Genomic DNA, 23,341 nt, shown 5'->3' on the forward strand with positions numbered 1-23,341 from the left:
CGGCGGTGGCCGCCGCGGCGCGTGCGGCGTCCTGGCCCCGCCCCCTGACCCCCGAAGTCTGCGCGCGAATTCCGTGGCGCGAATCTGGGACTGCCGGGTACTACTCGGAGCTGAGCAACTGAGGCGTCACGGAGCAGCGGCTCGCGGGGAGACGCGAGGTAAGCGGTGCCGCCGAATGCGACGCTGGGGCTGGCGAACGTGCAAAGCGTTCTGGGCCCGTGGCTTCCCCGGGTTCGCGATGGTGGCCAAGGAACCGGCGCAGGGATGCTGAGGGGCCGGGGGCGCGCGCAGGCAGGAGTCCCGGGGCCGCCGGCGTGAGGAAAAAAAAAATGGGCCGAGGAGCCCGTTGGACGGTAGCCCCCGGGACCCTGGCAGCCGAAGCCGAACGCGGCTAGGAGGTCCGTAGAGGCCTGGAGGGCCGGGCCGCGCCGAAGGGGGCGTGGCCAGAGTGCCGGGGGCGGGGCCACCTGGGGATTAGCGGGGCGCTGCCGGTGGGCGTGGTCTGCCATCCGGAAATTAGCATATCCCAGGGAGGCGGGGCCTCCCTTGAAGGTTGAGGCAGCTTCAGGGCGTGGCAAGACACGAGGGACGTGTCCCTCTGGTTGGCGGCGGGGCCAAGGCGGGCTGTGTGGACCCACCCGGCTAGGGAGAAGTCTGGTCTTGACTGTGGCCTCATGGAGTGCCAGGAGCCAAGCCAAGGGAAGGCCCGAAAGAAAGGGAACAGTCGGCCATAGCAGGGTTCTCAGAGCACTTAGGGGAGGCTCAGGATTTCTTGATGCTTTATCTTCCAGGCCTCACCAACTTTACTGTCTGGGCTGGCTTTGAACCTCCATTCTCAGAGTTCAGCCTCTTGAGTAGCTGGGATTACAGGTGTGAGCCACTGGCACCTGGCTTCAAATGATAACTTAGTTCCTAATATTAGGTTGCTCTTTTTTATTTGGGTAATGGACGTTTCCAAATACGTAATGTAGAAACACTCAGCGTATCTATCCTCTCCCTTCCCCTTCTTTCTTCCTCCCCCCTCTCCAGTGCTGGAGATCAAATTTAGGGCTCACATGTGCTAGGGTCTCACTGTGTAGCTCCAGCTGTCTTTGAACTCAGAATTTTTCTGTCTCTCAGATTCTGAGATTACAAACCTGTGTCACTAACACACCTGACTTGACCTGTTTGGGTTTTTTTGAGAGAAAAATAAGAGTAAATTTTTTATGGGACATTCGAATATGAAAGTGGATAGTAGTGTTGAAAAACAGTGCTACCCAATACTTTCCTTCCTATAGTTACCAGAATGTAACATACAGCAACAAAAACCTAGGTAGCTATAAATGGGTACCTTGTTGTGCTCTGGACTGTAAATGTATCTTCTTGTGCAGGTCAGGCAGAGTGATTCTTGGAGCTGACTGAATAACATTGTCTCTCTTCTGCAGAAAGACCACCCCCTTGCATTCCCTTTCTATTTGGTTTGTTTCTTTCTGGCTTTGATGCTGGGGGATCCTGGCCTATACAGCTGTGTAGGTTAGCTCTTGGCTCACTAAAACTTGAACAAATGTAGGCTAGCAGAGTAGGCCTGTCCTTGGCCTGGCATTGGGCCTGGTGTTCAGCAGCCATCACTACCTGGAATTTAGCGACCTGCTTCTGTTCTTTGTGAGGCTGTATTCTCTTCCTGCAGAGGAGTGCTTCTGTCTATGGGGATGAAAGGCCTGCCTTTGTTTGGCTAATGCAGGCTGGAGTCAAATTACTTGGATTGAATTCCAAGTACTCTACCAAGTATGAGCTCTGAGCTCAGTGACTCAAGGCAAGCTAAGCCAGTAATCCGTGTGTGTGTGCACATACGCAAATACTGAGGCTTGAGTTCAGCATCTGGGCACTGTTCCTTAGCTTTTTCACCCAAGTCTGGCACCCTACCCACTTGAGCCACAGCTCACAATCCTGTCTCATCTTGAGGAGTGCTGGGATTACAGGCACTACACAGACATGCTTGCATGGAGGTTTATCCCTTCTGTGCCTCCCTTTCCTTATGGGTGAAATAGGCTTAAAAACAAGCAGTGCCCTGTTAAAGGTGTTGGAAGGCACAGGAAACATCCTGGCTAATGTCACCTCTACGGCCCTAGGATCTAGGACCACCTGCATCCCCAATACATCCCAGTGCAGAGAGGCCTTACCTTCCTCTTCAGAGTGGTTCGTGGTCAAGGACCTGGATGCTAGAGTCTGACATCTGACTCTGTAGCCCACGAAGCTGTGTGACTTGGAATAAATTATCTAACCTGTCTGAGCCTCTAGTCCTTATTTGTAAAATAGTAAACCATAGTAGGATTCTTACTCACCTGTAATAGTGTTATCTAGTAAGCACCTTGTTTAGTTTTTGTTGTTGTTGTTTGTTTTTAAAGAGCTGGGTATTAGTAGCATATGCCTGTAATCTTAGATACTCTGGAGCCTAAGTTCTAAGGATCATAGTTCGAAGCAGAAAAGTCCCTGAGAGACTCAGCTCCAATAAACTACTTAAGGTCCAGAAGTGGTGCTGTAACTCAAGTGATAAAGCACTAGTCTTTAGCAAAAGAAGCTCAGAGGTAGCACCCTGGCCCTGAGTTCTTGCCCTAGGACTGGGTGGAGAAAAACAAAAGTCTTTTATAGGAAAAGTAACCGAAAACGTTTAAGTTTTGTGGAAATGGAAGAGGTGTTGGTGTTGGAGAAATGGGTTTTGAAAGAAGCAGTTAGAGGTGAGCCCGCCTCAGCCCTGTCTCTAGCATTGCACATGCCTCTGAAAGGGTAGACTCCCTGAACACTTTATCACAAGAACGTAAGGGCCTCAGGAGATGGTAACGCATGACAAAAGTACTAAACTACTGCAAAGATGGTCGGAAAGGTCTTCCATTCAATGCCTGGTGAAGCTTAGGGGAGAAGAGGAGGGATGAGATACAGTATTGTGGGTGGGGCCTGTGGGATGGGGTGGAGTTAGGCAGTCCTCAGAGGGATGGGGAGGAGTAGAAAAGTTATTCAAGGCTTAAATTTACTAGTTTTTAAAAAGTTGAACTGGTGGTGCAAGTCTATAGTTTGCAAATAAAATCGGGCTTTACCTCTATGCATAGAAAGACTGGGCCAAACTGGGTGTTTATAGGCACAGGCCTATAATCACAGCCACTTGGGCAGGCAGAAGAATGATAGTTTCAGGACAGCCTGGGCAGAGGTGGTAAGATACTATCCCCCAAACAAGCTGCAGACACAAGGGCTGGAATATGGCTAAAGTGAGTTCAGTGCAGAAGGAAAGGAAAGGATAGGATAGAATATGACAGGAAAGGAAAAGAAAGTTTAGGGCACATCCTTTTCCTGCCTGATCTGCTCTGCCCACTTTTGTGGGGTTTTCTTGGTTGTCCTAGAGCTGGTGTTTGCCTATGCATACAGAATCATTTTCTTTAGCAAAATCGGTAATGTGGCCTCAGACCATCTTCTGCACTCTTTTGTTACTTAAGTTCTTACTTACCATGTGTAAGATTTCAGATTACATTAGTACCCAGGGAGAATTCTTTTATTATGTTTTATTGTTCATTTTGCTTTCCATTTTCTCAGTGGTGGTAGGGATAGAACCCAGGGCCTTGTGCTTGCCAGGGAGACCAGTCTGTCAAAGTGTCTCCAGCTGTTTGTGTTTTTGTCATGATTATAGCTCACAGAAAGTTGTAAAATTCATGTATCCAGCTTCCCCAATAGTGGCCTTTTATTACAACCAGGAAATTGGCACCAATACATCACCAGCATCTGAATCTACAAGTTAGTTGTGCAAGCCTCTGTGTGTGTGTGTGATCCCCTGTAATCACAACAGTTGACAATTGTCCACTATGAGTGTAACATTAGAAATTGCCATGGTTCCTGTTTCTTTTAGGAGTTTATATGATCCCCTAAAAACAATTCTTTTTTGTTATTGTTGTTGTTGTCGTCATCATTGTTGTTGTCATCTCTTGTGGGGCCTGAACTCTGGGCCTAGGTGTTGTCCCTGAGCTCTTCAGCTCAACGCGACCAACAAACAAACAAAAAAAACCCAAAACAACAACAACAACAACAAAAAAAAACTGGTAAAAAATCTTAAGAGGTGGGGCTGGAAATGTGGCTTAGTGGTAGCATGCTTGCCCAGCATGCATGAAGCCCTGGGTTCAATTCCTCAGTACCACATACACAGAAAAAGCTGGAAGTGGCACTGTGGCTCAAGTGGTAGAGTGCTAGCCTTGAGCAAACAAAGCTCAGGGGCTTAGGGACAGTGCCCAGGCCTGGAGTTTTTCAGGACTAGCCCCCCCAAAAAAAATCTGAATAGACTTCAGGGAGTTCTTTGTTGGATGCAAACTGTGTGTATGTGCTAAAGGCAACATCTTCCCTGGTTCTCCCATTTGGAATGTTTACACTTTATCCATTCTGGTTTATAAAATGGAGAGTTTCTGGTTGTGGTTTTGGTTCTTTCCGTGTTTTTTCCTTTGAAGAAGGGTTTTTTTTTTTTTTTTTTTGGCGAGGGGGATGCATAATCAGCATCTTCAGGGATCTTTGGATTTGGGTTTCAGGAGAAAAAAGACCAGGAAGGAGGGAGGCCAGAAGCATCTAAACACCATCATGCAACGAACTATCAGGTAAGTACTCCGCAAGCCCCATGCTCACTCTCCACACTTGTGCCATAGCTGTGCCTCTCCTTAGAATTTCCTGTACCGTCAGACTGGCATTTCTAGGAACTGACCAGCCTGGGAAAGAGGGGGTGTTATGAAGACGCAGATAGAATTATTATTATTATTATTATTATTATTATTATTATTTTGACAGTTATGGGGCTTGAACTAAGGGCCTAGGCACTGTCCCTAAGCTCTTACTCAAGGCTGGCACTCTTACTGCTTTGAGTCACAGTGCCACTTTCTAGTTTTCTTGTGATTAATTGGAGATAAGAGTCTAATGGACATTTCCTGCCTGAGCTGGCTTCCAACTACAATTCTCACACCTAGTCTCCTGAGTAAGGATTATAGGTGTGAGCCACCAGCTTTAGAGTATTGTTAATTTTAAGTTTTTCATTTTTTTGTTCCAGTCCTGGAGGTTGAACTCAGGGCTTGAGTGTTGTCCTTAAGCTCTTTTCACTCAAAGCTTTACCACTTTCAGCCTTTTTTCTGGTTAATTGGAGATAAGCAGTCTCAAGAACTTTGCTGCGCTGGGGGCTGGCTTTGAACCTCCATCCTCAGATCTCAGCCTCTAGAGTAGCTAGGATGATAGGCGTGAGCCCCCAGCACCCAGGTTAGAGTAGTATTTTTAGCTACTATTTTTGTTGTTGTTGTTGTGAGGAGGGAAATCTTGTGATCTGCAGTTGTTACAACCTAGGGGTGTTGGGGAAGTGGGGGCTGCTCTCGCCATCTAGTGGACAGAACCGAGACAGACTGTATGCACCTCTGGTGCATGCCTCCCCCGTGGGCAAACTCACATGCACACAGGACTGCACACAGGATGATTCAGCCTCTTGTCTGTTTTACTTGAAAGGAGCAGCCCAGAGTCTTAGAAGCTGGCTTTAGATGAATGGGAAGGGAATTTCTTATCTATAATGACTCCAGGCTTAGTCAGCTGTCAGATTTTATCTCTGGAAATCTCCCACCCTTCAGCCCTAGTGTCTTTGATGTGGTCATCACATGGTGAGAGTGTCTTTTCCAGCAGTATTTAAAGTCAGGTTTAGTGGCTCCCATCTTTAATCCTAGCTACTCTAAAGGATCTTTTTTGGAAGCCAGCCAGAGCAGCAATGTCTGTGAGACTTTTTTTTTTTTTTTAATCAGTTGTGGGGCTTGAACTCTGGGCCTGAGTGCTGCCCCTGAGCTCTTCAGCTCAAGGCTACCCTCCTACCCCTGGAGCCACAATACCACGTCCGGTTTTCTAGTGGTTAATTGGAGATAAGAGTCTCACTGATTTTATTGCTCAGCCTGGCTTTGAACCTCGATCCTCACAGATCTCAGCCTTCTGAGTCGCTAGGATTACAGGTGCAAGCCACCATTCCTGCCTTGTGTGTGAGACTCTTTTTTTTTTTAATTTAATTTAATTTTATTGTAATTAGTAAAAGGGTTACATGATATTTGCCAGATAGAAGGTGCATTAATTCACATACATTGATACCCTTTCTTTTTTTTTTTTTTGCCAGTCCTGGGCTTGAGCTAAGGGCCTGAGCACTGTCCTTGGACTTTCTCAAGGCGAGAGCTCTACCACTTGAGCCTCAGCACCACTTCTGGCTTTTTGCTATGTATGTGGGGTACCGAGGAATGGAACCCGGGTCTTCATGCATGCTAGGCAAGCACTTTAACCACTAGGCCAAACTCCCGGCCCCACATTGATACCCTTTCACGTGTCTTGGTAGTGTGTGTGACTCTTTATCTCCAATTTACTATGGAAAAAGTTACAAGTGTAGCTATGGCTCAAGTGGTAGAGCATTAGCCTTAAGCATAAAAAGCTCAGAGACAGTACCCAGGTCCTGAGTTTAAGCCCCAGAACTGGCCCGAAAGAAAGAAAGAAAGTCTCATTTAAACTAGGAGTACATCCTGTCTCTGAGCCAGTCACTTCAGCCCCAGGCATGCAGTGCACTGATTGGGCAGGCCCACATCCTGTATGTGTGGTAGTAGAGCATTGGTGATGTCATATTGCCTAGAGGATTCTGGGAGGAGCCATCCCAAGAGGAAAATGGAATGTGCTAACAGAAGGGAAGGGGGGCATGCAGCATAAGAACCTGGGAGGGGGAGTGGAGCCCAGGGCCCCGGGAGATAGGCCAGTGGTCCCTGGACAGCTGGTGCTGGCTGGGTGGTCAGCATCTTTGGCTGCCCGCTTGACCCCCTGTAAGAGTGGCTCTGTGTCTTTTCCCGCACCCTTTCCTTTGGTAACTGTGTACTCGGTGCTGTCATACTTCCCTTCCCCACCCCTGTGTTTGTCCAGGTCATTTTTCCAACCTGCCAAGGAGGATAAAGTGAAGAAGCCTGACAAGGAGGCCACAACCAAGGGCAGCAAAGAGGCTGATCCCCCTCCACCTCCCAAGTAAGGGGCCTTGAGGCAGGGGGGAAGAGACGGGGCTTCTCTGACCCTCTTCTGCCTTGTGTCCTACCCAACTTGCCTACTGTGGAGATTAGCATTGATTGATATGAAGGGCGGGGCAGTTGGTGGGTGCCTGGGTTCTGTGCTGCGAGGACCACGCCGTCATCTCTGGGTGTAGCCTCTCCTAGGCTCACAGCTGCTTTGTCTTTTTACCGTAGATGAGTGGATGGTACCCAGGTACCAGAAATAATGAGCCCATAGTCAGGGTGGAGGCTTGGCTTAGCAAGAGCCTGCCTAGTGAGTATAAAAACAAATTCAAACCCCAGTGCCAACAACAGAAGTCCTCTGAATGGCAGTTCTTGTCCAGCCCACACCGGGGGGGGGGGTGGGGGGGGGGGGCTCTGCCTTCATCTTCACAGTATAGGCACTTAGGAGGCCCCAGACACAGGGATGGAGGGAGTGACTGGGTGATTGAAGGTGTGTATCACAAACGCAGGGCCAGGCTATCATAGTGGTGGCTATTGTCACAGCTGCCTGGCCTCCCTGCAGGGTGGCGCTGAAGGAACGGAATGGAGTAGTGTCCCCTGGTGACTCTCCTGTGAAAAGGCCAGCAAAGAAGTCAGCCCGGGTTCTGAGCAGCGAAGGGGAGGAGGAGGATGAAGCCCTCGATACCCCCAAAGGCCAGGTAGGCCCTGCAGAACCAACTTCCTGTTCACCCCTGGGGCCCAGGGCAGCAGCTGCTCGGGACTGTGGAGACCTCCCAGAACGTGTGCAAGTCGTGTGCTTATGTCCTGACTGCGGAGTTCCAGCTCTGCCTCCGCCCAGGTTGTTTCACGTGTTCCCCAGACTCAGCAAAGTGTACCTCACAGTCAGTGTGCTCTGCCACTGAGCCACACTCCAGCCCTCGAGCAACCTTCTTTACCCTTGTCCGCGTAATTCAGTGTGTCATGGATTTGAGGGATTTGCTCTGGAGATGGTAGGAAAATAAAATCATGAAGCCTATGAAAAACTGTGAGATAAGAAAAGGAGGGTGGTAAGAAAGTTATGTCTGTGTATAGAGCTAGAACAAAGAGGCTCTCTTATCCTGATCATAGATGCTAATAAAAAACCTTTGAGAAAACAAATTCTGAGTGGGAGCAAAGCAGGTGGAACTTTGTTCCTGGTAGAACTTGAAATACCCTTTGAGGTCTGGTGCCACCAGCAGGCCAAATAGGAGACTGGAGCTCTGGCAGTGTCTTAGACTTCAGCATAGAGGACTTGCTGCTCAGGTATGTCACTGGCATCTAGGTGGCTGCAAGGCAAACAAGTCCTGAGGTATGCTGAAGGTGGCCACTGCTGTAGGCAGCTCTGCCTTGAGCTCTGACCTCCCTGGTATTTGGGGTGGGGTGGGGGGAGCCTCAGTCCCTCTCACCAAAGCTGAGCCTCGCAGCTGTAGCCTCTGCTGCTCAGGGCCCTCCAGTGACCCAGCCTTGTCACTGGCTGACAGAGCTCACTGCCAGCATAGGGATGGGCTCTTAAGTCTGTGGCCTGGCATTCAGAGGAGAGAACGGTGGGCTTGAACTCCACAGCTGGTCCAGGGCCCTGTGAGGTTGGTTAGGAATAGACCAGACACATAACAGTGGTTTAGGAAAGATATAAATTTATTTTTTTCGCTAACAAGCACAGAAAGTCCCAGATCTGTTAGAAGCCTCAGAGTCAGAGCTTTGCTGCCTGCTGTCCCTAGATACCTGTCAGCACGAGTAGCAGTGTGCAGCCCCTCCCTCCCGAGTGAATGTTGTTAGAGGGAGAGAGTGCCTCATTTCCCTCAAGCTCCAGTGTGTAGAGCTGAGGTTCATGACCTCCCCTAGCAGCAAGGGAGGCTGGGAAATGTAGTCCTTAGGACCAAGACCACACTAGTTGGGAAGGAAGCTGGGAAATGTAGTCTTTTGTTGGGCAACCATATGCATAGTGGAACATTAAAGATGCTGTTACTGTAGACAACAGAATTGGGGCTGGGGTTCACATTAGGAAGAATCTGGAACTGAGAAGTGATGCTTGTGGATGGAGAGCTTGTAGGGATGGGACCCTAGGGCTAGAAAGGGCACAATAGACTTTGTGAGCTGAGAAAACCACATGGGTCTGCCTCCTATTATTCACCCACAACTGTTCTTTCCTCTTCCAGAAGCCTGTGCCGGTCTCCCCACAGTCCTCACCTTCCAGCTCTGGCGCAAGTCCTGAGAACAGTCCTTTGGTCCCAGACACCTCCCCCATGGACATCTCCCCATCAGGGTTCCCGAAGCGACGCACAGGTAAGGGCCTGGGCCTTCTCAGCTCCTGGACCTAGAAGAGGGTGACCGACAGAGCCCTGAAGGCAAAGAAGAGACTCCAGAGAGGAGGGAGCATGGGTTAGGCAGCCACTGGGGTTGCATGGTGCTCCATGTGGCACACATCGAGCACTGGGTTAGGAGTAAGGAGACGCCAGCTTAGTCCTGGAAAGCCCATTTGAGGTAACACCCTTGTCCCTCAGGGAAAGGAAAAGTTTGGACAGGGTGAGGTCTACATGTGACCCAGAAAACCATGGGCCTGCCTCCCAAGCACTTGAGTTGGCCCTGCTAAGGCCGAGAAACCAGATCTCCCTTGTGTCATGTCATTTTAATTCATACATTCGAAAGCAGAACCAAGTTGAGCATGCCTACCCACACTCTAAAGTCTGCAGTGCTTCAGACGTACTTTTGTGAACCCCATTAGCTCGCTTGGTAAGGTCTATGCAGATGTTCCACTGCTGAAAAGCTCTGCCCCCTTCATGCCCCGGGTCCCAGCATCATCATAACTTGTGAAGATTCTCCAGCTTCACCCCAGGCTGCGTCTGTTTTCAGTGCTTCCCAGTGGCCTCTGCTGCCCAGAAGCAGAGGTCCAGGTTCCAGATGTGTCCTTGAGTGTGTTGCCAGCAGCTGCTTCCATGGGCAGCCAGAGCTTGGTTTGTGAGGATACCTCAGTCCTCCTCCCCTCCCCCATGAGTTCAAAGGAGCCAGCCTGCGTCAGTCACAGAGGGTGGGTTTCTGTCTGTTTGAGCCCTATGAATTTTCCAGGGGTACAGCTGGGGTGCAGGGTGCTCTGATTGCGATCGGGCACTGCCAAGCAAGCATGTAACTTGGGATTACTACTCAGGGTTACTGCCATTCTTCAGATGCTGGAGAGACAGGCACAGAGGGGCTTAAGTTGCCTGCTGGACTTCACCCAGCCAGTTCACAGCAGCGCTCACAGGATGCAGCAGGCACTGGGGCAGTTGGCTGGCTGAGGGCGGGCAGGCTGGGCGCAGCCCACTTGGGCTCCTCAGCTTTGCCTAACCTCAGTGAGCTCAGCCGTGGATCCCTCTGCCTTCCCAGCTCGGAAGCAGCTCCCAAAGCGGACAGTCGAGGATGTTCTGGAAGACCAGAGTGAGGACAAGGACAGAGAAGCCAAGAAGAGGAAGGAGGGGGACGGTGAGGTGCCAGAGGAGAGGGCGTGTGTGTGTGCACGTCCGCCTGAGTGGGCATAGCGGGTTTGGACCCTGATTTGATGCATGTTGGCAGTTGGTATCTCAAATTCCTTGCAGCCCCCAACCCCACCATGAAAGCATTCTTGATTCACCTGTGGTCCAGCTCCAGGATTCCTAGGAGTTTCTTTTTCTTTTTTCTTTTCTTTTTTTTTTTTTTTGCCAGTCCTGGGGCTTGAACTCCTTACCTGGGCACTGTCCCTGAGCTTTCTCAAAGCTAATGCTCTACCACTTGAGCCACAGCACCACTTCTGGCTTTTTCTGTGTATGTGGTACTGAGAAATCAAACCCAGGCCTTCATGCATGCTAGGCAAGCACTCTACCACTAGGTTACACTCCTGGCCCCCAAGAAGTATTTGCAATATTTGCCTTTTTTTTTGGTGGGTCGTGGGGCTTCTACTCTGGGTCTGGGCACTGTCCCTGAGCTCTTCAGCTCAAGGCTACCACCTACCCCTTGAGCCACAGCCCCACTTCCCATTTTCTAGTGAATAATTGGAGATAAGAATCTTACATTCTTTAGTGCCCAGGCTGGCTTGGAACCGCTGTCCTCAGATCTCAGCCTCCTGAGTAGCTAGGATTATAGGTGTGAGCCACCATGTACGGCTCCGAGAAGTATTTTCTTTTAGACAGTTTCCATCTTCCCCTAAAGGTGAGTATCCTGAACGTTGTGGTCAGGGGGGCTTAGTGTCCTGGTGCTCCTGGGCCAACACCCAGGGTGCATCCAAATGGTAAGTAATCATAGTTGACAACAAAATAGGAGTATTATACTGGTGTATAATGGCTCTTAGTGGAACTATTAAGGTCTTATAAGTCATCAGACATTCTGTCCCATACAGATTTGGGTCCCATTCTTGGGTTTTCATAACTTTAGGAGTCAACAAAAGCCATCTTTGTGAGGAATGTACTAGAATCACAGCCCCCAGGACTCCCTAGATACTGGATCTAGGAGAGCTCAGGTTATTATATAAGTGACTCAGGACTCATACACCTTAGTCTTCTCGGGTGGAGGTAGCTCTTTGTCTGTGCTGACTAGAGAATAGTGACCAGAAGAGCAGTCTGAAGCCAGGCAAAGTAGTGCATGCTCATGACCACAGCTCCAAGATCAGCCTGGTAATGTTGATACCCTGCCTTGGAAAACCAAAATGAAAAAGGTCTATGTGTTTATTGCATAGTTCTGAACAATTTTTATTTATAGTTGATTAGAACTGAGCAGCACTTGGTACTTACAGGGTCTTTAGGCCAACAATTCTCGTGGAAGTTTGAAGTTCCCTGCACTTGTTAGTGTTGTGTCCAGCAGGTGTCGCTGTGTTTCCTTTGAGGAAGTGACTGGGCCTCTGCCCTGAGGTTTTCTGCTTCTGCCGTGCACAGGACAAACAACCTGAAGCACCAGATCCAAGCTGGGCGCTTGTGGCTCATGCCTGTGATCCTAGCTCCTCAGAAGGCTGCGATCTGACAATGGCAATTCAAAGCCAGTCCAGGCAGGAAAGTCCATGAGACTCTTATCTCCAATAAACTGCTTGGAGAAAGCAGAAAGTAGAGCTGTGGCTCAAGTGGTCTAGTGCTTGCTTTGAGCACCGAGGCTCAAGGAGAGAGTCCAGGCCCTGAGTTCAATCCCCAGCACTTGAAAACAAAACAAAACCATCCGTTATCATTAGCAGCCTGAGATTCCATTCACATCTCTGTGCCCCAACTGGATTGTTTGCCAAAATGTCTTAAAAACCCTTGACAGCTTTTCTTTCTTCTTTTTTTTTTGGGGGGGGGGGGGTGGCGGTCATGGGGCTTCAGCTCTGGGCCTGGATGTTGTTCCAGAGCTCTTCAGCTCAAGGCTACCAACCTATCCCTTGAGCCTTGGCCCTACTTCCTGTTTTCTAGTGGTTAATTGGAGATAAAGGTCTCATGTTCTTTAGAGCCTGGGCTGGCTTTGAACCTCAGTCCTCAGATCTCAGCCTCCTGACTAGCTAGGATTATAGGTGTAAGCCACCACACCCAGCTTTTTTTCTTTTTTTGATTGTGGAGCTTGAACTCTGGACCTGGGCACTGTCTCTGAGCTCTTCAGCTCAAAGCTACCATCCTACCCCGGAGCCACAGCGCCACTGCCAAAAGCTTTTCTAGTAGCTAATTAGAGATAAAAGTTTCACAGTCTTTAATACTCGGGCTGGCTTTGAACATCTATCCTCAGATCTTAGCCTCCTGAGTTACAGGTGTGAGCTACCACTCCCGGTTCTTAGCAGGTTTTCATTGGTAGAAATTTGATTTCCTGTTGGCAGTTTTTGGTGAGTGACACATCGCCTGGAACTGTGAGTTGGCCTTCTAGGTGTTGCTGGTGCAGGAACAGATAGGACAGAGAAGTTTTCCTCTTTCTACCAAGGCCATTCTTTTCCCCAAGTGAAGAGTTGGCAATCTGGGGGGTCTGCTGTTGTGCCAGCAGCCCAGCCCTTGGTTTGTAGGGGAAGTTTCTCCCACTTTGCCTGGCTGTCTTCTATGCAATGTGCCCCTGCTTCTGGAGTAGCAGGAATTACAGGCATGCACCACCATACTTAGCTTATTTTGCAGTTTTTCTGGTTAATTTAGAGAACTTTCCAGTTTGCCTTCCAGATTCTGGCATTTTCACTTAATTCTCCTTTTGTCTACAACAAGCTACATCTTAAACTCTCTCAAATTCAGTCATGGGGTAAATAATTCTCAAAGAATAGTAGATGAGAATAGCATTTTTTCTTCATTTCTCAGCAGCTTAGGCAAATATTTGGGTTGGATTCCCACCAGGGACCCCCCCCCTTCCCCTCTCTGAGAGGCACGTGATCAGCACACTCTCCCATGGGTAGCTGACATGTCTGGATTATTTATGGTGTCTACTGTATACCAGGGAAACCCACAATGTTGTGTTGACACAGTATACACTCCATGCTAGTTCTGGGACTTGAACTCAGGGTCTGGGTGCTGTCTCTGATCTTTTATGTTCAAGGCTAGTGCTCTACACTATGAACCACTGTGCCATTTCCAACATTTGTGGTGGATAATTGGAGATAAGAGTTGCACAGACTTCCTGCGTAGTCTGACTTTGACCCCCAATCCTTAGATCTCAGTCTCCTGAGGAGCTAGATTACAGGCGTGAGCCACCAGCACCCCGCAGATGACATTAGTTTCAACTTTTGTCCATGGCTGCTGGAGCCCAGAGATGTGGAGGGCCAAGCCTTCCTGCATTAGAGACAGACAGGCGCCAAGCATCTCCAGAGTAGAAAGGCCCTAGGCTAACAGGGGTGCTGAGTGAGTTTTGAGCTAATTTTTCTCTTTATCCCCAGAAGCAGAAACTCCAAAGGAGAGCCCCACAGAGGCTGAGGTGGTAATCCACAAAGAAGAGGAGGAGGGCCAGCCCACGACACCCCCAAAGTCCTCCAGTGAGTATCCTGCCTTCCCCCAGTCCTCAGGGCCCTGATAAAGAGGTCAGATGTCCTTGGAGGAAGGAAGGGCCTTGTAAACAAGGCTCAGTCTCTCCGAGTGTGTGTTTAGGGGCTGGAGGTACTGGTAATTTGGTTGTAGATGGTGGGTGTGCACCGCCATTCATTGCCCTGCCCAGGGCAGCGCCAACCTGACAGTTGAAGCCTAGCCCAGATTGCATTGTTTAGCAGTGCATGGGCATCGGGCTATGGAGGAGCTGCAGTTGGAAAGTCTAGAGGAGCTGGGAGATTGGCCTAGTGGTAGAGTGCTTGCCTAGCATGCATGAAGACCCTGGTTCGATTCCTCGGTACCACATACGTCGAAAAAAGCTGGAAGTGATGCTGTGGCTCAAGTGGTAGAGCACGAGCCTTGAGAAAAGCCTTGAGCTCAAGCCCCACAACTGCCTCCTCCCCCCCCCCCAAAAAAAAGAAAGGAAGTGTAGAGGCAGAAAGAGACCATCACTGGCTATCCTGTGTTTGTAGAAGCCCGGGCGGTAGGCAAGCGGAAGCGGCCAAAGCAAGAGGAGAAGCAGCCAGAGGAGGAGGAGAAGCAGCAGGAGGAGGAGCCCAGCAAGCCCCTCCCCAAAGCCCCCCGCACGCTCAACAGCTTCTTTGGTGAGTCCTCTCCTCCCCCCCCCCCCCCCACCAACCTGTACACCTAGAAGATAGGGACTGGGTGAAGGGCTGTGGGGAGGGAGAACCCACCATTTCCTGGCTTCCTCCCCAGCCCCCCGGAAGCCAGTGGTCAAAGCCGAGGTGAAACAAGAAGAGGAGTCCAGTGCCCCAAGGAAGGAGGAGGTCCAGGGGTGCGTGTGTCCTGCCTTGCTGTCTTTCTACACATCCACGCCCAGCTGCCTGTGGGGCTTGGAAAGGGTACCCATCTTGAGTCACTGAGGCAGGTGGGGGAGCGGTGCTTCTCCATCCAGCGCCAGAGCCCGGCTTGTGGTCACCCCCAGGGGACCACAGCTTTCCCCTCAGCGGGGCTGGCCAGCGGAAGAGGACAGCACAGGCAGTTGGACATTTACATGGTTTTTCTCCTTGGTCGGTTGAAGTAAATCTATTTACTCAACTGATTATTGAGAACTGTCCTGGGGCAAGCAGTGGTGGGAAGTGGCTTTAGCTGCTGGAGGTTGGCATGGGTATGCAGAACAGAGTGTTTTCTGGATGTAAGTGCTGGGCAGGGAACGGCGGGGCGGGGGTGTACGTCTCCATAGAGAGGTCTGGAGCCTTCACGGGGAAGGCTGGATTTCATGAACAACCTAAAGGAGTGAGGGAGGAGGAGGAGGAGAGCAACAAGAGCAGAGGCCCTGAGGTCTGAGGACTGGCCGGAGGAGAGTAAGACAGGGGCACTTCATGTGTATGTACACAGGAAGGCAGAGATGGCAGCGCACAGGACCACTGTCCTTGTGCCTGACCACAGCCTGGCACATTGTGGGTTCTCAGGAAACACTGGAGGGAGGATAGATAACTTCTGTGACCCAGAGATCTACCCAGGTTCATCTCCCTTGTTTCCCCACAGACCCTTAGAACCAACAAGCTATAATCCTGGCAAGAACAACTACCACCCCATCAAGGACGCCTGCTGGAAACCGGGCCAGAAGTGAGCCTCCCGCTCCCACCCAGCCCCAGCCACAGGGGGTTCCACTGAGGCCCTTGTTTGGGGAGCCACGCAGTATCTCCCTATCTGGGGATGCAGGGGCGTGGGCAGGCCATCCCCTGGGTACTCCAGGGAGGCAGGGTAGGCTGGTGAAGGGCTCTGCTCTGCTCCCTCCTCAGGGTCCCTTTTCTGGCTGTTGCACGAACATTTGAGAAGATCGAAGAGGTGTCTGCTCGGTGAGTGACCAGGCCTAGGGCCCCAGAAACACCTGGATTCCCCAGGCGAGCAGCGTAGCTGTGTGTTAGTGTTCCTGTATTCTTTGTGCCTCTTCCTCATCTGCAGCGGGCCTTACTCGGGCTAGCCACCTCGTGGGGCCGGGTGCTCAGCGAGCTTGTGTGAGCACACCTGCCCCAGCCCCTGGCCAAGACACTGCCCCATTTGCGGTGGGCTCATGGGCCTGGTCAGCGCCGCTTCCATCCCTGTCACAGTCCCCTGTGACAGCACCCGTGGCCCATGTCGCAGATCCCATTGCGATTTGGCCCCTCCTGTCTCCCTCTGCTCGCTTTGCCCCCACCTGCCGCCCACTCTGCCCCTGACGACCCTCATGGTCACCCCCTTCCCTCCTCTAGGCTCCGCATGGTGGAGACGCTGAGCAACTTCCTGCGCTCTGTGGTGGCCCTGTCACCTCCAGACCTGCTCCCTGTCCTCTACCTCAGCCTCAGCCGCCTGGGGCCTCCGCAGCAGGGCCTGGAGCTGGGCGTGGGTGACGGTGTCCTCCTCAAGGCCGTGGCTCAGGCCACTGGTATGTGGGGACCCGGAGGGTTTGGAGGGAGAGGAAAACACTTGGGGTGCAGCCAGCAAGTGAGAGGCTGAGATCCACAGCCCACCATGCTCCTTCCCCTGGGCCCAGTCCTCTCCTTCGCTGCTGCTCATGGCTGCCTTGCCTCCGTGCTTGCCCTGAGACTCCTTACACTCCAGGACAGGAGCCTGCCCCCGGCCCCTAGGGAAGGGACACACGGCCACCTACCCTCCTCACCCACCCCGTGACCCCCCGCCAGGCCGGCAGCTGGAGTCCATCCGTGCTGAGGCGGCCGAGAAGGGCGATGTGGGGCTGGTGGCGGAGAGCAGCCGCAGCACACAGCGGCTCATGCTGCCGCCGCCCCCCCTCTCTGCTGCCGGTGTCTTCAACAAGTTCCGAGATATCGCCGGCCTCACTGGCAATGCTGTAAGTTGGGGGGGGTGCCCCTACAACCCTCCCCCCCGCCCAGTGTCTCAGGGCCCAAAGCCAGATGTGGTAGGGACAGCTTCTTCCTGGACTGTTGAGGGTCTGGAGCTCTGATTGTCCTGTGGAGTGCAAGCACCCCACCCACACGGGGAACTCCAGAGCCCCCAGACCCCATGCCCTGCCCACCTGCTGGTGTCAGGACTCGGCAGATGCTTGCTTGACAGGGAGGGAGGGTGGGAGGGAGACAGGGAGACAGCCAGAGGGACTAGGTCCTTGGAGTGGGAGGTACAGGTTAGGAGGAGGGAAGACCGGGCGCTGGGCCCACGGTGACAGCCAGCCTCTCCGCTGTCCCTCCTCTCCAGTCTACCTCCAAGAAGATAGACATCATCAAAGGCCTCTTCGTAGCCTGCCGCCACTCGGAGGCCCGGTACATTGCCAGGTATGTGGAGGTTCCTTGGGTTGGACGAGGGAGAAAAGCTGGGGGAAGACCCAGACTCCAAGGGCCTAGAGGGCAGCTTGGTCCCCTTCTTCTCCTGGAGGAAGGTCCTGTGGGGGGCAGGGGATGCGTGCTGAGATGGATGGATGGATGGATGGATGGATGGATGGATGGATGGATGGATAAGGTGTAACCATGGCCTGAGCTTGGCGGTCCAGACAGCATTTCTAGGTGACAATGCCCTGTGCTAAGCGGGCCATGCAGTCTGTTTGCCCAGTTGCTCCGAGGTGTGTTCTATGCTCTTCACCCCCTTGCCAGAAGGGTGAAGACATGAGGTGTTAAACCACAGGTGCAGTCCAAGGCAGGCCTCTGCCAGGCGGGGTCTTCATTCATCACCCCGCCCAGTGGGGAGCCCCCTCCCAGCCTGCCCATGCCCTGTGTTCCCTGCCCCGTCCCTGTCTCAGCAGCTGGCGTCAGGGGTAGCTGCTGCTGACCTCGGGTCCCCAGGATTGGTGTGTGGTTGAGGAGGGGTCTGCAGAGGGGAGGTCGGGAAGGGGCTGCCGGCCTACCTCATACCTCTTCCTCCCAGGTCCCTGAGTGGACGGCTGCGCCTTGGGCTGGCTGAGCAGTCTGTGCTGGCTGCCCTCGCCCAGGCCGTGAGCCTCACACCCCCGGGCCAAGGTGAGCCCCCCTTCTCCTGCCCCCCCCCAGGCTAGCCTGCTGCTCCGCCACTCCCTCACAGGGGCTCCGGGGACCCTGGGGCATCTGAGCCACCCTAAGCCCCAGTGAATGTCCCCTAGAATTCCCCCCAGCTGTGGTGGATGCTGGGAAGGGCAAGACGGCGGAGGCCCGAAAAGCATGGCTGGAGGAGCAGGGCCTGGTCCTGAAGCAGACGTTCTGGTGAGACTCAGCTATGGGCACTGCCTGCTGGCAAGAGGGTGAAATAGACAGGACTGGCACGGGCTCAGGGTGCTGACAAGGCCCATGCCAGGGATTGACGGTGACAGAATGGGAGTGGGGACAGTGTGAAATGAAGTCATCTGGAGATGGACCCCAGCAGCTGCCCCGAGGCCGACTATGCAGGATAGTCGTGTGTGTGGCTCTGCTCAGAGAGGCAGGCCCAGCTGGCAGGGCACCAGTGGAGCTATGCAGGCTCTGAAACACGTGCCCCTCTTCCCCCAACTCAGTGAGGTGCCCGACCTGGACCGCATCGTGCCAGTGCTGCTGGAGCATGGCCTGGAGCAGCTCCCAGAGCACTGCAAGCTGAGTCCAGGTACCCCACCCTCACTGAAACCCCCTGAGGACCCCACACACATATCCCCGCAGAGCTCTGTGACTCAGATGCTCCAGAAGGCAGCGGGCTGGCACATAGCCTGTCACACCACAGGCGTCCAGGCCCCATGCAGAGCTGTGCCCTATGTTCCCAGGCCCTGGATCTGCTTCCCCGGGGAGGTCGACCTCTGTCCCCTGGGTGGGAATCAGACACAGCCTTTGCCCGCGAGGATGTGACCATGGGGCTCCCACATGCCACTGGCGAGGCTGGGCTGTGTCCCAAGTTGGGCCTTTTCCATTGTGGGCATGGGGGTCCCCCACCCTTCCCTCTGGCTCAGTTTCCCCTAACTCCCCTCCCAGGGGTCCCGCTGAAGCCCATGCTGGCCCATCCCACTCGGGGTGTCACTGAGGTCCTGAAACGCTTCGATGAGGCGGCCTTCACCTGCGAGTACAAATACGATGGGCAGAGGGCACAGGTGGGCAGAGCCTTGCGTCTGGGGGTGGGAAATGGAAGGGATGAGAGGGGCTCTGGTTTCCTCACCCTGCCCGCCCACTGCAGATCCACTTTGAGGAAGGTGGAGAGGTGAAGATCTTCAGCAGGAACCAGGAGGACAACACGGGGAGGTACCCCGACATCATCAGCCGCATCCCCAAGGTGTGGAGTCCCCGTCACCCGTGCCAGGGAGGGGGCTGGGGAGCTGCAGCCTGAGCAGATGTTACTTGCTCCCATATCTGGAGGCTGAAATCCTGTGGGCCCAGCCCACTGTGGCCTCCATTGTCCCGGGCTGACCTTCGTCCCAGGGCTCCTGCCGGTCACCTGCCTACTCTGATGGGGATGAATGGCTAGCTCGCCCCCCTGCCTACGGGCTCTCACATGGGCTCCTGTGGCCAGCAGTGCTGTCTGTGGAGGCTGGGTGCCTGCGTGGCATAGGACAGGGCCTGGTGTCTCAGAAGTTAGGACTAGACCTGGAGCCTGGGCATTCTCTGTGCCCAGAGGGCCCTGGGCTCTCTGGGAAGTGCCTGCACCCCTTCATCTGCCTCTCATCTGTTAGGAAATGGCATCCTACATGTGAGGAACTGTATATGGCGTGGGTACCACGTAGGGGGCGCAGCGGTGTGCAAGCATTTTGACTCGGCGAGCCCAGGGCTCATGCCTGTCATCCTGGCTACTCGGGAAGCTGAGATCTGAAGATCATGTTGGAAGCCAGCCTGGGCAGGAAAGTCCATGAGGCTCTTGGTCTCTAAACTGCCACAAAGCTGAAGTGGTGCTGTGGCTCAAGTAGCTGAGCGCAATCATTTGAGCACAAAACCTCAGTAGCCAGACCCTCAATCCAAGCCCCAGGACTGGCTCACACACCACCAAGTGTCGCCTGCCCCATCCCGGCATCCTGTCCCCTCACAAGCAGCACCTGCTCAGGCTCTGCAAAGAGCAGGACACAGGCTGCGTGGAGTGGGGATAGACCACGAGGGCCACGGTGGCACAGGAGCTCCTGGTCTCCAGCCCCGGGCAGGGGTGAGGCCTCTTCCTGGGAGTTGGAGGCTGTGCCCAGGTGTGGCTCACCTGCATTGCCGTGAATCGTGGGGACGGCAGGAGGAATGCTAGTCTCTCCTCTGCTGTACCCCAACTGCGTCTCTTCCTCCACTGTGCAGATTAAACTCCCTTCGGTCACGTCGTTCATCCTGGACACTGAGGCGGTGGCGTGGGATCGGGAAAAGAAGCAGATCCAGCCATTCCAAGTGCTCACTACCCGCAAACGCAAGGTACGGCATCTCCTCTTCCACCCTCCACAGCCCCTCATGGCGCCTCTCCCAGTCCCTGCCTCCCAGGAGAATGGTAGTCGGCCTGTGGATGTCCTGCCTTCGACAGAGTGGCTGCTAACACTACAGCCGTTACCTTCCAATCCCAGCATCTTAGAAAAGGCGCAGGTCTCGTCTCCTGCATCTCTGTCCTTTTTCCTGTGAAACGTACATACCTCCAGGAGCCCTAACAACCTGTACCCCAGCAGGCTCCCCTCCTGCCTGATTGAGGGAGGCTGGGAGCGCAAAGTCTGGTGAGGGAGCAAAGGCAGGATTGTCCGAGCTGTGACAGGGCCTAGGGCCCACCGTGTCCCAGCCCTGTCCCGTGTGCACCTTTAGCTAAGACGGGGTGGGTCGGTTCCTCCCCACACAGGAGGTGGATGCGGCGGAGATTCAGGTGCAGGTATGCCTGTATGCCTTCGACCTCATCTACCTCAATGGCCAGGTAAGCACTAGGCTGGGGTGGGGCTGGGGGCTGTGGGGGTGATGGGAGGAGTCAAAGATGAGGCTCCTCCCCCGGCCTTCTGGTGTCCTCCCTCAACTTGGCGGCAGACCTGGGGCTCTGTGTCCTCCCAAGCCCAAGCCACACTGCCTGAGTACCCCACACACATGGCTCCTCCGAGCTCAACACTCTAGGCTGGGCCTGCAGGCTGGGGTGGCCCAGAACACTTCTTGTTTTCCGTAGATTTTATTTAGGGGGTCAGGGCAAGCGTGTTTGCTTGGCAACAGCGTCTCTCTGCAGAGCTCAGGTTGGGAGCTCGGAGCTCCCTGCCTCAGCCTCCCAGCCTGCCAGGACTGCAGGTGTGCACTGCCCCCCCCTCCCCCCCGGCCATAGGGTTTGCGTAGAGCACGACCCGGGGGGCTGGGGCAGAGCATGTGTGGGCCCTTGTGGTCATGATCTCCTTCCTCCCCTCCCCTCTGCCTGTCCTCCCTCCCTCAGTCCCTGGTCCGGGAGCCGCTGTCCAGGCGCCGCCAGCTGCTCCGAGACAACTTCGTAGAGACTGAGGGCGAGTTCGTCTTCGCCACCTCCTTGGACACCAAGGACACAGAGCAGATCGCCGAGTTCCTGGAGCAGTCCGTGAAAGGTGGGGAGCATCTTCACACCCTCCCTCCCCACCCCTGCCCTAGCTGGCCCAGCCCCCAGGCATGGTGGGCCACACTCCATGTCCCCTGCAGACTCCTGCGAAGGACTCATGGTGAAGACGCTGGACGTGGACGCCACCTACGAGATTGCCAAGCGCTCCCACAACTGGCTCAAGGTGACCCCATGCTGCCAGCTCGGGGCCAGCGAGTGCCATGGCCACCTGGAGGGCTGGGGGGCTCCGGGTTTCCACAGAAGTCCCTGTGGCCACGCTCCAGCACCACCATGGGCCTACTGTGCAGTTCCCTCTGCATCTCCTGGACCTCCTGTAGGCGTGGGGCCCCATGGGGCCATGCTTGCCTCCCTTCCCCTCCTACCACTCGGCGATGGACCCCGGGGCCTGTGCCACTGCACACGCACCCCTCCCCAGCCCCACACCCGCCGGTCCCCGTGCCTGCCATCACTCTGCATCCTACTGCCCCCCCCCGGCGGTGCCCTCACCCCTGTGCCCTCCCCAGCTGAAGAAAGACTACCTGGATGGCGTGGGGGACACCCTGGACCTCGTGGTGATCGGTGCCTACCTGGGCCGGGGGAAGCGGGCCGGCCGCTATGGGGGCTTCCTGCTGGCCGCCTACGATGAGGAGAGCGAGGAGCTACAGGCCATCTGCAAGGTGCGGGGCTGGGCGCGTACTGCAGAAGCCGGGGGATGCGGCGTAGACCCCGGGGGGACCTCCTCTTGCTCAGACCAGGTGGCTCCTCCACGGGAAGGCTTCCCACTTCCTAATGGTGAGGGAGGCGAAGGAAGCTTCTGTCTCACAGCTGTCCATTGTTATGATGGGTTGTGCCTGGAGCAGCTGAGCGGTGCAGACCAGGCGGCCACCCATGTCCTGCCCTCTCCTCAAACCCCTCTCCTCACCACCCCCTTCCTCCATGTTCTCAACCCCCTTGTCCCCCCACTCCCATGTCCTCACCTCCCTCCCTATGTCCTCACCTCCTTCACCCACCCCTGTCCTCCATAGCTTGGAACTGGCTTCAGTGACGAAGAGCTGGATGAACACTACCAGAGCCTCCAGGTGAGCTGTGTGACCCCGCCTCGGCTGGAGCTCCACACGCAGTGAGCTGCCGGGGTTCCCATTCTGCCCCTGCCTGCTGCGACACTGGCCCAAGCCAAATGCCAAGGGTCACCAGGCAGCACTAGGCCTCCCCTCTCACCACCTCCTCCCCGCCCAGCATTGTCACTCAGCCGACCCTTCCTCCTGCCCCCTTCTGTGGCCCCTCACTGCAGGAGCTGGTGCTGGCCACACCGCGGCCCTATGTGCGTGTAGACGGCGCCATGGCCCCTGACCACTGGCTGGACCCGAGAGCTGTGTGGGAGGTGAAGTGTGCCGACCTCTCCCTCTCTCCCATCTATCCTGCCGCCCGGGGCCTGGTGAGTGACCCAGCCTTGCTGAGGCAGCGTCGAACCACGGCCTCCCCGCCTCAGCCACTCACATGAGTAGCTGGGATTGCAGATGAGAGCCATACTCCCCTCCAGGCCTCTCAGCCCTTTCAAGCCATCACTCAGCCCTGTGGCTAATCAGAAGCTGAGGCTAGGGTGGATGGGGGATAAGGCGGCCGCCCTGCCCAGCTCCCAGCACTGCTGCCGCCCGCAGGTGGACAGTGAGAAGGGCATCTCCCTGCGCTTCCCTCGCTTCGTCTGCGTGCGCGAAGACAAGAATCCAGAGGAGGCCACCACCAGCGCCCAGGTGAGGGTGGGAGGGTGTCCAGGGCAGGGTGTGGGTGGGCCCAGCCCAGTGCCCACCCCCCATGCCCATCAGCCTAGTACCCACCGTCCCCCCCCCCCCCCCGTGTCTGCGCTCTGCAGGTGGCTCACCTGTACCGGAAGCAGAGTCAGATCCAGAACCAGCTAGACTCTGACTCCAACTCCGACGTGGACCCCGAGGATTTCTACTAAGCTCAGGCTGCTCGGCA

The 23,341-nt window shown here is 54.5% G+C and overlaps 1 protein-coding gene across 1 annotated transcript; it reads left to right on the top strand.

Moving 5' to 3' along the window:
- The first annotated feature begins 71 nt into the window (after positions 1-71).
- Positions 72-23,341, top strand: Lig1 (DNA ligase 1). Its single transcript, XM_090322774.1, has 28 exons — positions 72-158; positions 4,539-4,604; positions 6,919-7,017; positions 7,564-7,699; positions 9,176-9,302; positions 10,380-10,475; positions 13,828-13,923; positions 14,446-14,577; positions 14,690-14,768; positions 15,482-15,562; positions 15,739-15,795; positions 16,189-16,361; positions 16,618-16,784; positions 17,147-17,223; positions 17,810-17,901; positions 18,021-18,120; positions 18,408-18,493; positions 18,853-18,968; positions 19,052-19,147; positions 20,143-20,253; positions 20,663-20,734; positions 21,230-21,374; positions 21,466-21,548; positions 21,889-22,041; positions 22,390-22,443; positions 22,656-22,799; positions 23,023-23,115; positions 23,235-23,341. The coding sequence occupies exons 2-28, from the start codon at positions 4,588-4,590 to the stop codon at positions 23,322-23,324; spliced, it is 2,772 nt and encodes a 923-aa protein (XP_090178900.1). The 5' UTR covers positions 72-158; positions 4,539-4,587; the 3' UTR covers positions 23,325-23,341.

The sequence above is a fragment of the Megascapheus bottae genome, chromosome 31, assembly GCF_031878675.1.
Source record: "Megascapheus bottae isolate mThoBot1 chromosome 31, mThoBot2.hap1, whole genome shotgun sequence".
In the NCBI taxonomy this organism is placed as follows: Eukaryota; Metazoa; Chordata; class Mammalia; order Rodentia; family Geomyidae; genus Megascapheus; species Megascapheus bottae.

Coding starts and splice junctions, on each gene's coding strand:
- Lig1 (XM_090322774.1), top strand. Junction 13,924..14,445: donor GACACCCCCAAAGTCCTCCA/GTGAGTATCCTG, acceptor CTGTGTTTGTAG/AAGCCCGGGCGGTAGGCAAG. Junction 21,549..21,888: donor GCTCCCACAACTGGCTCAAG/GTGACCCCATGC, acceptor TGCCCTCCCCAG/CTGAAGAAAGACTACCTGGA.